General features: G+C 54.1%; 1 protein-coding gene and 1 long non-coding RNA gene across 9 annotated transcripts in view; one reads left to right on the top strand and one right to left on the bottom strand.

The window, feature by feature from the left end:
* Positions 1 to 7,534, bottom strand: part of WT1 (WT1 transcription factor) — a 48,845-nt gene extending 41,311 nt beyond the window's left edge. For 3 of the 5 annotated variants that reach the window (XM_027072940.2, XM_027072941.2, XM_027072942.2), the window contains exons 1-3: positions 4,369 to 7,534; positions 2,465 to 2,587; positions 1,887 to 1,989 (exon numbers count right to left, since the gene is read on the bottom strand). In XM_027072940.2, coding sequence (XP_026928741.1) covers positions 1,887 to 1,989; positions 2,465 to 2,587; positions 4,369 to 4,378 — 236 coding nt within the window. In that variant the 5' untranslated portion in view covers positions 4,379 to 7,534. Of the gene's footprint in view, positions 1 to 841; positions 1,024 to 1,886; positions 1,990 to 2,464; positions 2,588 to 4,368 lie in introns of those variants that run through there. The other 2 variants (XM_053203328.1, XM_053203330.1) reach the window with 1 other exon arrangement.
* Positions 7,535 to 9,088: 1,554 nt separating this feature from the next.
* The window catches only part of LOC106970294 (uncharacterized), a 59,344-nt gene continuing 52,850 nt past the window's right edge, over positions 9,089 to 15,582 (top strand). Inside the window, exons 1-2 of one of the 4 annotated variants that reach the window (XR_008290411.1) lie at positions 11,200 to 11,959; positions 12,141 to 13,143. This is a non-coding gene — a long non-coding RNA (uncharacterized LOC106970294). Of the gene's footprint in view, positions 9,272 to 11,199; positions 13,144 to 15,582 lie in introns of those variants that run through there. The other 3 variants (XR_003425007.2, XR_008290409.1, XR_008290410.1) reach the window with 3 other exon arrangements.

Raw genomic sequence — 15,582 nt, 5'->3', positions numbered from 1 at the left:
GGGCTAAAGTCATTCCATGGGGAACCATTCCAACTGCGCCCCCAATGGCTACCAGAATAACAGCAATGCCACCCTGGCAACCGGCAGGAGCAGCTCCTCAAAGATGACGATGACCCTGCCACCACAATTTTGCTGGGGTGGGAGTAGGGGTGTCCACAACAGAGAATGGTTGTGAATTCTACACCCATTCCAGTGACTAACCCACCAAGGGGAAGCACAGAAACGGAGAGCTTGGGGCTGAACACTGGGCCCACCATGCCAAAGAATAGAACTAGATTCTAGCTAGTGAGAATGAAAAGGAAGACGACAAGGTGTGGTCATTCTACTTCTCTCTGTACAACCTTTGTGCATTTCTTTGCTCCCTCTCACTCAAAAAAGAAAGAAAGACGAAAGAAGGGGAGGGGAGGGGAGGGGAGGGGGGAGGGGGAGGGGGAGGGGAAGAGGAAAGGAAAGGAAAGGAAAGGAAAGGAAAGGAAAGGAAAGGAAAGGAAAGGAAAGGAAAGGAAAGGAAAGGAAAGGAAAGGAAAGGAAAAAAGAGTGATCTCGAATCCAAGATCCGATTAGGTATGCCGGATTTTCCCATCAAACGGAAAGGTTTCCGAAGTCCGTGGGTCTCAAGCATACATAATAGAAGGGGCTCGACCCTGTACTTCCACCGGATAGGGGAATCAGACCAGTTCCAGGCTCAAGTTCATAAGCACACCCGGCCTTTGGGATGCGCCGCCCGCTCGGGAGCGAAGATTCCTTCCCCTCCTCCACCTGTGGGACTAAGAAGTCCCCCAGGCGCGGCCATTCCCCCCACCCAATCTCCCAGGGCAGGCGCTTTTCCTTCCTTCATTACCTCACTACCTCCTTCCCTTGACGTCAGCCCCGGGTCCTCGAGCAGAGGGGGGAGGATGGAGATGCATTTGGGGGCAGTCGGTATCAGGATCCCCGTAGCACCGGGGTGGGGGGGGGGAGGGGGAGGGGCGGAATATGAGGTAATGCTCGCCCAATCCCCCGCCTCGAAGGCCGAGAGCGGCCACTTCCCTCCCCCCGCTCCACCTTCCAGCCCCGCGCGCGCCGGTGTGTGCACCAGTTACTAGGCAACGCTATCGGAGAAGCGGGATGCCGGCCAAGTTCACCCAAAGTTGAAGAATAAATTTGGGGGAGAGAAGGTGGAGGGTGGAGGGAGAGCCGGGAGAACGCACAAGGGACGGGAAAAAAGCTTGGAAGGAAAAAAAGCTGGTCTTCTGCCTCCCAGGAACAGGAAGGAGGGCGGGCGCGGGCTGGAGCCGTGTCCCCGGAGGACGCTGCTGCGACCCGACCGCAGCCCGGCACACAGTCCGGGTCCGGTCCCTGCCCGGAGCCTGGAGCTGGGAACCACGCCCACCGAGCGCCGCCGCAGCGGGACACTCTGGGGCACAGGGGTAGGGAGAAGGCTGCGGTCAGAGTGTACGCGCCCTCGAATTACCCCCAGAGAAGGCCGGCCCGTGTGGCTAGTGGGCGAGGAGGGGGCTGAGACGGGAGAAGACCGGAGTGCGAGTCGAGTCCATGTTTAATCTTTGGTCGCGAGCGAGTTCAAGTCCTTTAAAAAGGACTTTAAAAAATAAGGAGCCCTTTAAAAAATAACTTCTTGAAGCCGCACTCTTCTTCAGCTCAAACAGTAATCGCCCTCATTTATATTTAAAAAAAAAAAACAAAACAAAAAACCAAGAACACCAGGAGACGAGGAAACCTACTTCTTTCAAATCAGAGCCTGGAGATCTGCTTTAATTTGCTTTAAGTAGCTAAAGGTGTCCTTTGCCTCCAGGACCCTGCTTGCCCGCGGTCGGGGCTGCCCGCGTCAGACGTTCCCGCTCCCGCCGGCTCGCGCGCCCCAGACACCGTGGCGAGCGCCTTCCTACCTGCTGTAGGGCGTCCTCAGCAGAAGGGCCTGGCTGCCAGTGCAGCTGTCGGTGGGGGTGTGGCAGCCATAGACGGGGGGCGGCACAGAGTACTGCTGCTCGCCTGCGGAGAGCCGAGGAGAGCGGGGTGAGCGCGCCCCAAGGGCTCGGGGTGGGAGTGGGGACGCGCGGGGCGAGGCCGAGGGCAGGGGCTGGGACAGAGAGCATCCCCAGCTAGTCTCCTCGGCTAAACTGGGGCAAGGGGTCTGGATGCCAGCGCGTGCCGAGAGAGGGCGTGCAGATCGTAAGGAGCTAATCAGCTTCTCACCGCACAGTACTTTATTAGCCACTTCGTAGAACACGTAGACATATTCGTAGGCTTGTTTGAGTGGAGCTGTCCCTAACATACTTGGGGGGGAGGGGGCGGGACAAAACTCAATCTTTTCTTTTAAATTGAGTGAGATTGGGCTGATTATTTCTAAAAATCCCTTTAGATGTCCTCTTCTCCCTTTCCCGATTTGCTGTGGTTTGGAAATTATGGGGACGGGAGTGGCATGGAAGAAAGAGAGAAGGACCCCACCTCATTCCCGCCTGCTTACCCAGAGAGCCCTGCTGGCCCATGGGGTCCTCGTGCTTGAAAGAGTGGTTAGGGAACTGCGCCGCGTGGTGCGAGGGCGTGTGACCGTAGCTGGGCGTCCCGTCGAAGGTGACTGTGCTGTATCCTGCGAGCGCGGCGGAGAGAAGCACAGCGTCAGGGGTGAGACTGGGTCGGTGATTCTGAAGCAGAACCAGGGTAGAGAAGCGCCTGGCTCCCGTACTCGAAACCCCAGCATAGGGTGATGCCACCCCACCGGTCTCCAGAACTTTCGGCGGGGAGCCTGGTCCAAGCCCAAATGTGTGACCTCGGAGCGGCTCCCCGCCTTTTCTCAAGAAAAACTCTGACCTCCCCGCCTTTTCCAATTCATTTACGCCCTTGTCTTCTTCCACCTTGCCTTCTGCTTCTGAGCCGAACCTCGGGCAAGTGAAGTATGAAAACCGCCAACCGCTCGCTAGAGAAAGTTCTTCTTCAAAAACAAACACCGCGGCTCTTGCTCCGGGGCAGCGCGGGCGAGCGAAATGAATCTGTTCGGCTGACCCCGAGCTGACTCGGAGCCGTAAATCAGGGGACCGCGCACCAACTTTCATTAATTACTCGGAGCCAGTTAAACGGCATGGGCTTTAAATGGGAAGAGTAATTACCGAGTAATGTTATCTGAAGCTGCGCGACCCTACACCACGACACCCACGGCCCTCAGGAAAGCTGGTGAGGCCCTTCCAGATGGCCCCGCCGGCCTCTGTCCTATGCCCTCCTCCTTACCCCCTCGGACCCAACTCGCACCCAGTGCGTCCCTAACTCTACCACTGTGGGGGCCACGTTCCTTGCGCTCCAGGCGGGGAAGGGCGCTTGTTTTAGAGTGTGCCGGACTGTACCTCCGTTTCCCTTCATGGCAGTGCCCGGGCCCCCTGCTACAGTTTCCCTGCGGAAAAACTAAGGGCAACTGTGTTCTTCCCCAACTCCCCGAAGGCTGGGTTTAAAAAAAAAAAAAAAAAAAAAGTCTTGATTAGTGTCTTGATTGAAAAATGTAATCTCTTTCTGTAATTGTTATTAAATTGCTTTAAATCTATTCCTCACCAGCTTTTGGGAAACTGTTGCCATCTCTGGGGAAAAAGCATCCCTCCAGCTAAGATAAAGATCAGTCCTGGAACCCTGAACAGACTGACTAGTGGGATTCCCTCCTTCTATACACGCAGTCCCCAAGAGTCTCAGGACTGAGGGTCCAGGACAGGAGGTGAATGAGATCTGCCCTGACGCTCACACAGCCTTCATGCAGAGCCACAGTGCCAGCCCACCCCCACCCAGTCCCTGCACTGGATCTCCAAACTCCATTCAATTTCGGGGGAGTGGGTGGGTGAAAAGGCCCCTCACCCCCTACTCTTGCCCCAGGCGTGACAGAGGCTCTGTGACAAGTGTCTGTGAAGACTTAGAATGGAAAGAGGAAGGAGACCATTACCCCAATCTTTGAAACATAACCCCCCAAAGAAAAACAAAAACCCAGCCTCTCCTACCCACACCGGGCAGTGTTATGTGTTGGAGTGGAGTGGGGAAGAGGGTGGGTACAGGTCCCAATTACCGGATTGTACTAGGCAGGCCAAGTCTCGCACACTGCTTGGTGCCACAAGTTGACAACTTAAGAAGCTTTTATAATTTGCATGACCCCAGAGTCCTCAATCTATCGCCTGCTAAGTAGGCGAAGATAACCCCCCACCCCATTAGCTGTCAGGGCTGGGTGAGAACCTTGGGCCTCCTTTTGGGAGCAAAGGCACAGCCGTGATTGAGGCCTGTCAGCTTACGAACGAAATATGGCTCTCAGTGCCACATTTTGCAGAAAAAAGGCCGAATTTTGAAAGAAATCTTTTTAACCAGGAGAAACAGAAGCCGCAAAGAAATTGTCCCTAGACAAACCCTTCTCCATTTCTGAACTGATGAGTAGAAGCTGTGGCCCAGGGCACGGTGCTGTTCTTGAAGGCGGGCTCCGCCAACTGTGGGATTGCAGGCTGCAGTTCCCGCACCCGCCGCGTCGGCTCCGCGTCCAGCGAGGTTCCCAAGGCCCCCCACCTTACAGGACACGAAGACCCGGGGACAAAGGCCAGCCTCCAACCCCCTCCCTCAAGACCCCCCCCCGGAGGGGCCGAGGCGAAAGCGTCAGCGGAGGGGAGGGAGGGCTCTTTTAATTAGAAGCTTATCCGACGCGGGACTGATTAGATCGCGCTGTCCTGGGGCCTCGTGCTGGTCTAGGCGTTGAGAGCATGGGGGCGGGGACCTAGGGAGGGACAGTTGTTGGCGAAAAGAGCAGCGTATTCAAAGGCTCCTTGTACATGCCCGAGAGGGAGAGGCTCTAATCGGCCAAGGTAGCGCTTTTCCCATGGTTAGTCCGTGCTAGGGAATGGAGTGCAACCTTGACCGCAAGGAGAGGCGAGACACGCTCTGCGCGTCTTTTCCCCGCTCGAGGCATTGGAGGAACCCAGGAACCGCCTGGCCGCCGGGCCTCCTGAGAGCTGAGGGGTAGTAGAATGGAGGCTCAGTTAGGAAGGGGGTCAGAAGGCTGGAAATGATGACTCCACAGCTGTGGCAGAATAGGGGAAAATCTGTCCCCCAACGAAATACTCAAGTGACTCAAAGAGAAGTGCCCTTGGCCCTTCTCTAGAGCTGGTCTCTGCACTGACCCTAGGGTGGCTTGGTGATTGCCCCCTGCGCATTAAGTCTGAGACTACCCCAGTCCTCACTCCACTACTGACTGCCCTTACAAACCATGAGCCCTCACGCCCAGACCACTATTAATTAGTTCAGTGCCCATCCAACGGAGCAAAGGAAATGCATCTCAACGGAGGGGCCAAGATCCCTGGAAAAGGAGGTAGAAGTAACCTAATATGGTCTGGGTTCGAGTCCCAGCTCTGCCACAGAGGGACCTCTTGCACACATAATCTCTTAGAGCCTAGATTTTGTCATCCAGAAATAAGCAACTTCTCCGTCAGGCTGTGAGATATTTAAAAGATGCACTCTGTCTTAATACTTCCCAGTGCCTTGCACAGAGTAGAGGCTCAACAAATGTTTGCCGAGTTAATGTTTATGATATTAGGAAACCACCTATACTATTTAAGAAATTATAAAAAAAAATGGGGAGGTGATGGTATGATCCTTTGGAGGGGGGGCGGGAGAGGGTGCCAATTGTCCTCTCGTGTGGGCCACGGCAAGGCTGCCTTGCCTAGGAATGGGGATTCAGAGTCTTGACTCCTCTCTGCTGGAGTTTGGCCTGGGTCTGCTGATGGCCATTCCCATACTTTAGGGAAGGAGCTGATGCCCCTGATTCTCCCAACACACACACACACACCGCTAGGCCCTGCATTCCTGGGGGGAGCCACAGGAACACTAGAAATCAAGAGGATAAATCTAGAATCTCAGGGTTCCCGAGGCCAGGGCTGAGCAGCTTCTGACATTCCCACCCCACCTCCCAGCTGCCCAGTAAGTCCCAACAGCCAGGCAAGCATGACCCGTTTTACATTTTCAATGCAAGAAAAACCTAAATTCACAGACAGGAACCTCCTTACAGGTTGTGGTACATGTCTGGGGCTGGCTCTCCACTGGGTTTTCCCAGAGTCGAGAAGAGAACTCCACCTGCCAATCCTGGTCCCAACTCCCAAGACTTTTATCTCTTCAGCGGCTGGGCCTACCTACTAGACGGGAATTCAGACGTTTCCCTTAAATGTAGTGCCTGCTGGCTAAGAAGCCCACAGTCTCACCGCCCCCCAACCCTATGCTAACCTGATGGGATCCCAGGCACCAGACCTGCCTATAGAAGGGGTCCAAACAAAGTGAGAGAGCCCTGGTTCCAAAAGTCATCACAGAATCTAGATGAACTCAAATAAATGATAACAGCATGGTAGTATTTTGAGCCCCAGAAATAGACCAAATGGCTTCTCAGACTCTGCAAAGAGCACACATCCACACACAGACTCACATCACACCCCTGCCTGCCAGTCTTGTGGGTTTCTGGTCCAGTCAATTTTAGGTGGTCTCCTGCCTTCTGAATTTAGAACCCCAAGTCAGAGGAAAGTTGGATTTCTGCTCCAGTGGCACAGAACTTCAGGTGAGGCCCAGCCCCCAAGTTGCCCATTTCAGCTTTCCTCTTACAGATGGGGAAACTGAGACCTGGAGATTTGCAAACTGTAACAACCTGCTAATTAGAGGTGACACGATCAGAGAACACAAGCCTCTGAATCGACACCGACTTGTTCCAACATCCCTTGGGGCAAATCAAGAACTTCACTTAGAAAGACCTTGAGTGGAGGGGCCCCCCGTGAGCCTGCCTGCGGTTGCTCCTCAAAACACAGATCCCAGATTCCCTGAACGAAGAGGGGAAGACGGTTTCGATTTCACCAGGGCTTCTGGCGAGCCAGGTGCTCCAGGCTGGGTTAAGGTAGGAACCGCCTGAAGATACTCCTTTAGAAGTTGCAGGAATCTTCGGGAAGCATAGAGCCCTTCAGTGCCTTGGAAGCCCTGGCACCTCTTGCAAACTGTCCACGCTCTACTTCTCCCATCCCACGCATTCCAGAAGCATCCCAGTCCCTAAGCTAGCGGGAAATTTTGTTCCAGCAAAACCCTCCGCCATTGAATTTGCAAGGCGTTTCCTAAAATAGTGAATCAACTCAAATTGATATAGTTTCTCACACAGCACAGAAGTCCAATTAGGATAAATTTGTAAAACAAACTACAGGGGCTCTGCACGATTTGTTCCAGCTAGTTCCTTAGGGGAGTAGGTGTGCGGTCACCAGAGAGGGATGAGAAAACTATTGGCTGTGTCCCTATGTGTACACCGACTGAAGTGGGCAAGTAAATTGTTCCTGTTCTAACTCCCATGCTTTGCAAAAATCTTTCCTCATCTGAGCCCCGAGTTTAACGACAAGAAGGAGGCAAGGCGCGCTGAAAGGAGGGCCTGTGCTTGGGCCCTACGGTAGGGAGGACCCGGTCCCATACAGCTTGGAATAGGATAAACAGAGTTCTCTTCCAGCCCTGGAGCCCTCATGGACGCCGCCTGAGCTGGACGCCAGGAGACATCCGCTTCTTATACTACCATAGGGACACGGTTCCAGGAAAGCCACTGTTTCATGCTAGCGGGTTCCTTGCCTCGTTCTTTGCTCCGTGATACTTATCACACGTCTAATGTGTGCCATCGCCGTATTAGGGGCTGGAGCGGCTCCTGACATTTTGGCTCAGGGTGGGAACACCGGCTGCACACCCGGTGCTGGTCCCTCGATTTAAAAGCTAAAAAGGTCCAGTGCCTCCTAACAGTTTGGTGGTGCCTTGAATCACAAAACACCTTCCTGAGACAGCGCCAGACACCACACCCATTCCCCCTTCCCACTCCCACAGAGACTCTAAGTCCCGGAATCTCCCGGGTTGCAAGGGGCTCCAGATGACCCCCGGGCTCTCGAGAACCAGTCCGGCTCCTGGTTCAGGAGGCTGTCGGGGGCCTATGCCGGCACATACTCCCTCTCCCTCTCCCGGGCCTCCTCTCCCTTAGCCGCTGCTTCCGCTATCCACACAGTCCTTGGGGAGGCAGCCGGGTAAGCGCTGGGGTCAGGGAAGGGGTCGGACAGGGGAGTGCCAGCGCGGGACGGTAGCCCCGGCGCCACCGCCCCGCGTATAGGGGGCGCTCCCCGGCCTGCTTACCCTGGTTGCGAATAGCCGGCTGGCTCTCGAGGCAGCTGGGCAGGTAGGGCGCATTGGGGAACATCCTGGCCTGGCTGGAGGACGCCTGGCTGGGCGGAGGAGGACCGAAGGGCCCGTAGCGACAAGCTCCAGCTGTGCCGGTGAACTGGCCGGAGAAATGCACGGTGAAGGCGCTCAAGCACTGCTCCTCATGCGGCTCCGCGCCGCCCCAGCTCGGCTCTTGTTTGATGAAGGAGTGAGGCGGCGGCGGCGGCGGGGGTGGCGGCGGCGCCGGCGGCGGCGCGGGTCCGCCCAAGGAACCGTAAGCCGAGGCGCCCGGGGGTGCAAAATCCAGCACTGGCGCCCACTGCGCGGCGCCGCTCACGGGCAGGGCGCAGCCACCCCCGCCACCCAGCGAGGGTACCGCTGGCAGCAGTGCATTCAGGTCCCGCACGTCAGAGCCCATTTGCTGCGGCTCAGCCGCGGACGCCCCGCCGCTCCTTCGGCCTTGCAGATGCTGGGCACTGGACTCGGCCGCTCCTAACTTGCCCCAGATGCCACCCGGGCCCCGGAGCCCCGGCTGTTCGGGCTGCCGAAAGCACCCTGGCCCGGAGCGGAGCGAGTGAGAAGACGCCGGCTCCGGGGCACACGTGGAAGCCGGTTCCTGCGGCAGAAGGAAGTCCAGGATCGCGGCAAGGAGGCAGCGGGGCCCCGGCTCCTGGGCTGCCGTCCCGGCTCTGGGTGGGTGGGTGACTGAATGAGTGGGAGGGAGGGCGGGAAAGGGGGAGCGGACTGGCGGTCTGGTTGCGGAGAGCCCCCGGGTGTGGGCGCTGCCTTGAACTCCTTACCCCAGCTGCCTGGCTGCCCCCAGCTTCCCAAAGCTCAAATAAGAGGGGCCGGCGGCGGGGGAGGAGGAGGAGCCAGGAGCCTCGGCAGTTCCATTCACACCGCAGCCCAAGCCTGGCCGGGCGGCGCGCGCGGATCGGCGGGGGCGCCCTCGCGGCGGGGGTGGGGGCGGGCCTGAGGGAGCCTACCTCTAGGAAACACCCTCCTCTCCTACCCGCCACGCGCTCCCAGCTGGCCTGTGGGACACAGCCCTCCCCCCACCTCCCCTTCTTGGCCTTCTCAAGTGTGGGCGCCTCTGGTAGAGCCTCTCAAGGTGAGCAGTGAATGTCCCCACTACATCCATTTGTGATGGGGGGGGGGGGCGGGATGGGGTTGTTAATGTGAGAGGGCGGGCTCAAGGGAGGGGCAGGTGAGCTCCCAGACGGCGGGAACTTCAGGAAAGCACGGAAAACTTTCCCGGGTTTCAGAGAAGCGAATTCCTTCGTTCTGCGCCCGCAAGCCTGGCTCTTGCTTCGTTTCTAGAGCCGCCGGGCAGGAGTGGTGGCCGTAATCTCAGGTTCACTGGGGTGGGGGTGACACCTTGTGGGTTCCAGAGGCCAGACTCAAGGTGAACGTGGGTGACTTGGGGGGCGGGGTGCATCAGCTGTGATAAACGGCATGTTTCGATCGTTTGGTAGTTGGTTAACTTGGTGACATTTGCGCCCAGAGGAGGGCAGTTGCCGCCTGCCTAAAAATCGGTGCCAGCGGCACTTAATCTTCCTTTCCAGTGAACAGCGGCTAGTCTGGGAGGGAAGAATACCCTTAGGGAAACACCCAGAGCCTGCACATATTCTGACTGGAGAATCTCAGAGCCTGTTTTGGAGGGTGAGGGGTGAGAAGGATTCGAAGACAAGCACGCGGGGAGAGGTTGGATCCTAGAGTTAATCCCACCTAGCTCGGCCTCTGCTCACGGTCAAGAGTACCATTCTGGATAAGCAGTAACTGATAAGAAGGCGCAAACCGGCTAGGAGGACCACGAAGGAAAGCACACAGTGGCCCACAGTCGGTGGCAGCGTTCGCGTAGTTTGGAGCTCTGAGATCCGGGCATCGCCGCAACAGACTCCTCCCTCCCAACTAGTCACTCTTTGGGAGCCCCGCGCCTCAGGGCAGGTGTTTGGGGTTTTGTTTTGTTTTTGTTTTTGGTTCTTCCAGAACAGTCAGGATTTAAGGGGATGCAGACCCTAAGCAAGGAGAAGCGCTGGGAACCCGGGTTGGAGTGCGTTTCGGGGCACGTGGAAAAGCCCGGGAGAGGCTGGGGGTAGCGGCGACGGCGCAACCTGGAACCGCCTGGAGCGCGGGCGGGCAGCGGCCGGTTGCCGCCAGGCCTCTTATTCCAGGCTGGCCGCGGATGGGGCCCGCAGCTCCAGCGAAGCGACAACCAAGGTAGCCGCAGTTTTACAAAGAAACAGAACGTTTTAAAAAGCTTTGACTTACTCTCCATTTCTTGCTCTTTGCTTTTAATCTGCACTGAGTAAAACGAAGGAAGTGGGAGTTGGTTAGCAGCTCGGGGCCCACACGCCAAACAAAATTCCCTCCTCTTGGGGTCGCTAGTCCTAGAGGCACAGGAGACGGTGAGGGCAAAGGTCGGGCACAGGCGCTACCGTGTTGTTCCCCAGGCCACCTACGAGGTACTGCACCCCTCTCTGCGCTACTTTGGTGCTTGACTGTGCTTGTTTCCACTCAGAAGCTTTATATATTTTTAAAGAAATGAAAAGGCTCTGGAGACCATCTCTTCCTCCCCCTACACTCTGTGGATTGTCCACCACGCTCCCACAAGTGCTATCTCTAAACCTGCAGCCGGGCTGAAGGCTAGGCAGAGGGCAAGGACGTTTGGTCCTCTTGGTGCAGAAAGGCCCCGCGAGACGAAACTTCTCAGGCCATTTTGCCCTTAGAATGCCCCAGACCCCTGTCTCATACTTCCCACTTTTATTTCTACTTCGAAGGAATTTTTCTCAACTAGGACTCACTCAGGCGCCACGAGGGAAGGAAAGCCCTTTATGAAAAGTCAGGGATTTTCATTTGCAAACGAAAAGATCCAGGTTGTTTCTCTTTCACCCAACATTGCAAAGTTTTTTGGTGGGTATTTGGGGGGGAGGTGGTTTGAACGGGAGATTTTGTGGTTTTGAATCCCAGATAGGGCAGAAGTGCTTAATTCCCTGCCTTTATGTTTTACAGAAGTTCACCGGTGGGGTGGGATGGAGAGGAAAGGGGGGGGGGGACGAGAAAATTTAGGACTCCTCTCTCCACCGCCATTTGTTGTCTGAGAATCCTAGAGGGAGAGAGGAACCGTAGTGCGATCCCCGCTTCAATCCTGGGGTGCCTCCTCACCCCGATTTAGTAGTCCGAAGGAGTGGGAGGAGTTCCCTGCAACCCGCGGGGTCAAGAAGTAAGTGCTGTGCGTCCGGAGCAGCTCCAAGTCGGAGGGCCTCACCCCAGAGGGCCTCACTCGAATGCCCCCTGCCCATCCCCACGCCCGGAAGCCCTGGAGCGCCTGAGCCACCTCCGGGGAACCAGCCAACTGAGGTCCCACTTCCTCCGTTGGGTAACGTTCTCTGCGGGAGCTCGGCGGTTAACCGCGCAGCCGCGCCCGCTACGCTGGCCTCGGCACCCTGAGCCTGCCGGAGGGAAAGACAGACAGTCTGGCCGCGAGGAAGGTCCACTCTGTAGCCCGCCCCCGCATGTAGGCGCTGTCCTGCATCTCCGGAGCTCGAGGCCCAAGGAAATGAGGGCTGCGTAGACCTGGCCGCGCACTTCTCTCATCCACGTTCCCACTCAACGTCAGCGCTGAGACCTGTGGCACAGAGGAGCTGGTCTGAATCACCGTTTGGCAGAGATGGAAGTTCAACTCCCCGTCTACAGAGAAGTAAACTGAGGCCCAGGCAGCGGAGGAAAGGCAGCTGTGGAGCTCAGTGGTTAAGAGCAAGGAACTGGTGGTCGGAGAACGGAACCTCAGGTCCACCAGGTAACAGCTGTGTAACCCTGGATGAGTTCCATAGCCTCTCTGAGGCTTAGTTTTCTTATTGATCAAAGGGGATAGTGGAATCCTAGCGTCCACCTCATGGGGTCAGAAGGATTAGACAGGAGGATAGTGTTGGTTTATGCGTTCAATAAACGTTACAATTTTGTCACTATTCTTGTTTAAGGATGCGTAGCAAGATAGTGGCAAAGCCGAGCTGAAACCCAGGTCGCTCAACGTCTAGCTCGGGGCTTTACCCTCACGACCCCTCTGCCTTCCTAGAGCAAATGGAATGAGTAAAGAAAGGAGGGGGAGAGAGAAGCTGACAATCCATATGGCTTTGGTACGTTGGTAAAACGCATCCTGGCCTGGAAAGTGCTTAATTATTGCAAGATCAAAACAATCGCTGCTGAGTGGGAGGGGGTACTGAGGACCTCTAAACCCCCCACTTTGACCTCGGCTCTGACCAAGAGCCGGGCCCGGCGGAGCAGCCGCGGCCCCAGGGGGCAGCGCATACTCCCAGGCTGCGCTCCGGGCGTCACCCCGCGGCCGCCGACAACTGAATAAACACACCGAAGCACTGCGATCTGTCAAGGGCTGGGGCCGCAGACGCCGAAGAGGAGTGGCTCGACCGCCAGCCGCCCCGAGGAACTGGCGCTGGGTTAGCACCTCGCGCAGGAGCTAGAGCCGGGAGCTCCGAGCGCAGGACGGGCAGCCTACCGGCTGCTCCTCTCCACCCTGAAGACTCCCAACTCTTAGGTATCTGTTTACCCCCGGCCTCCCGGCAGGCGTTTAAGCCCGTTTCCAGCCCGGTGCTGGCGGTAGAAACCCCAGCTTCATTTCTTTAAATTAAAAAAAAAAAAAAAAAAAGCCAAGGAGGGACTTTTGTCGGAGTCCACCTTCCCCTTGCCCTCTACCCTGGTTTCCTCTGCTCCTTTGAAAAAATAACCCGATGTTTTTGAACAACCACTCGTCTACAGTTCAGACTCCGTTCTCTGACCCAGTTTGGGGTTCAGGACCGGCGAGAACCACCACCTGGGCCTTGCAAAAATATCCCCTCTCCCCCAGCGTGCAGTTCTTGGAATCGCCAGAGTTACCCGTCTGTTCTGATGCCACCGCGAGATGATGGTCCCCAAGCTCCCAGAGTCCCCATTGGAAGGATTCCGCAGCGCTGCCTCTATTATTATACCGTAAATCTTTTTAAATTCTGGAACTAATTATATAGAGGATATGTCTCAATTTGTTCTGCATTAATGCCACAGTGGGGATGGAGGCCGGGCTGTGGCCAGAGCAGATACGTAGGCCCATGAAATTGATGAACTGAGAGTTGCTCCAGTCCTCAGCGCACCATCTGGAATTCTAGTCTGAGGTTACAATTAGAACTCCTGACCCCAGATTCAACTTTGCAAACAACAGGGGAAAAAAGGGGGAAAAGAAAAAAAAAAAAAAAAAAACCAACTTATTCTGCACCTGTAAAAAAAAAAAAAAATCTCCACACAATCTTAAAATCTTCCCAGCTTAGAAGATTCTTTCCAAGTATTCTTTTGTGTTTTTTTTAACCTATAAAAGATAATGGAATATATTTTATAGACTGGATTTTATCTTCTCCCTTTCCCTCTCCCGGCTGCACTCAGTTTAATAGTTGTCAGGGCTTTTTTTCCCCCGTGTTTTTCCTAAGTGTTGGATTTAATTATATGGGACCAAAATATATACCTCAGTAAATTAGCTTGCTAAATATTCTGTCATTTTGTGATTCTGCCTTTGAGAAGCAGCTTAATTACAGAAATCTATCTGGATCTAGGAACTTTACTTGCTCCAGCTAAACTGTAATCAGAGATTTTATTTGCGTTTAATTTTATTTGTGTTCTAAATCGGTTAGGCCAATTTCTTCCTTCTTTCTTTAGTAACATGCTGCTTTATTTTCCTCTCGCTTTGACCCTCTGAAGAAAATGAAGGACCAGGCAGTACTGGGGAATCTGTTAAATTTATTAGCATAAATGCTTAGACAAAATGAGATATAAATCATTCAGATGTATTAAGCCATAAAGTATCCCAATGAAGTCAGTGCCTCACAAGGGTCCTGGTGTATAAATGTTCATATAAAACAAAGTATCAGTATTATCTTTCCAACTGAATATATGCCGTAAAAATATCCAAATGTTGAGTAAGGAATATGGGGGCAATGGCAGGGCAGGAAGGGTATGTTCTTCAGAGCAGCCTGGTAGCGCTGTGGTGGCTCGAAAAGTGAGGCAGAAAGGAAGAAATCTCCATAGTCTGCATTAGTAATGCTCAGTAGACAGTTTTTGAAGAAAGGTATGCAGGATAGATTTGAAGAGAAGACAAGAAATAAGGAAAGAAGAGATGAACAGAGAGCAAAACATTGCTATCTGTAGAATGCTTCCCCACCCCCCCCTCAAAGGTCAATTTAGCTTTAAAAAAAAACCTACTCAGAAAAGGCACTGACTCTTCATACAGATAACGGATGAGCCATTAGTGAAGAGCCACCTGGGCCTTCGTCTGTGAACCCGGATATGTAGCTGGTCCGAAGGAGAAGGATGTGTATTCACTAGAGGTGGACTGGGAGAAGAGGGGTGGAGGGGTGAGGAAGGGGAGTTGTCAGAATTCCTAGCAGAGGTTTACCAAGACAAAAAAATCTGACAATGTTTAAGGAGCAATGGCTTGCAAAGCTCATAATCACAGCTCTCTGTAAATTTTGGCAAACCAAGGCTTTCTGTGCCTTTTAGAAATGATTGTTCCAAAGCTTTCTCTCTCTCTCTCTCTCAATCTCTCTCTCTCTCTCTCCCTCTCTCTCTCTCTCTAATCAAGGAGTTTACCAGAGAAAGGGAATAGTGCCCCTTTTTTCAGCAGGGACATCTCAGCTTTTGCGTGCTATCAGTTCATTCACTATGGGGCAAACTATTTACTGGCACTTCCGTTGTGCCAAGCATTGTGGCAGGGACCGGAAAGACAGGAGTAAGAGGACAGGCTCTACTCTGCTCACACAGAGGTTACATTCCAGTAGGGATGACAGAAAAATTACACGCAAACAAGGCAGATGCTTTCAGATAGGGATAACTGCTACGAAGGAACAAGGAGATTTTCTAGACTAGAGGACTAAAAGTAAGACAGGGATGGGAACAAATATACTCCCGCTTCTTCCCATCTTTTACCTGCACTGCCCTATCTTAATGTGTTTGTTAGTATCCTACCTTACTGTCGAGGGGCAAGAAGGGCTTGAAGGATTTGGAATGTTTGCTCTGGACAGATCTCTGCCTATCAGGGGGCTGGACTTATGGAATCAGGAGGGTGGCAGTTTCTATAGGGCTGGATTAAAATCACCACCACCAGCTGAGTGTGAAAGTTACCTGTGCAACACTCCATTTTCTCCTCTTCAAGATAAAAACAACAGCACCTATTCAAGTTGAGAGAACTGGATGAAGAAAGGCATGTAAATTTCCTAGTTCCTGGAGAGCACTCTATAAATGGTAACTGTTACTTGTACTCATATAGACTCTGTTTTCCTTTGCTTCTAATTAGTTGATAAGTTCTACACTTAGTGTCAATATTGGTGTGGGTTAAGAAAATCTGCACTGTTGTTGGATCAGGGAGAAGGGCAGGAAGAGAAGCCC

The sequence above is a fragment of the Acinonyx jubatus genome, chromosome D1 (genome assembly GCF_027475565.1).
Source record: "Acinonyx jubatus isolate Ajub_Pintada_27869175 chromosome D1, VMU_Ajub_asm_v1.0, whole genome shotgun sequence".
Classification (NCBI taxonomy): domain Eukaryota; kingdom Metazoa; phylum Chordata; class Mammalia; order Carnivora; family Felidae; genus Acinonyx; species Acinonyx jubatus.
This window is presented reverse-complemented; position numbering and strand designations above follow the sequence as displayed.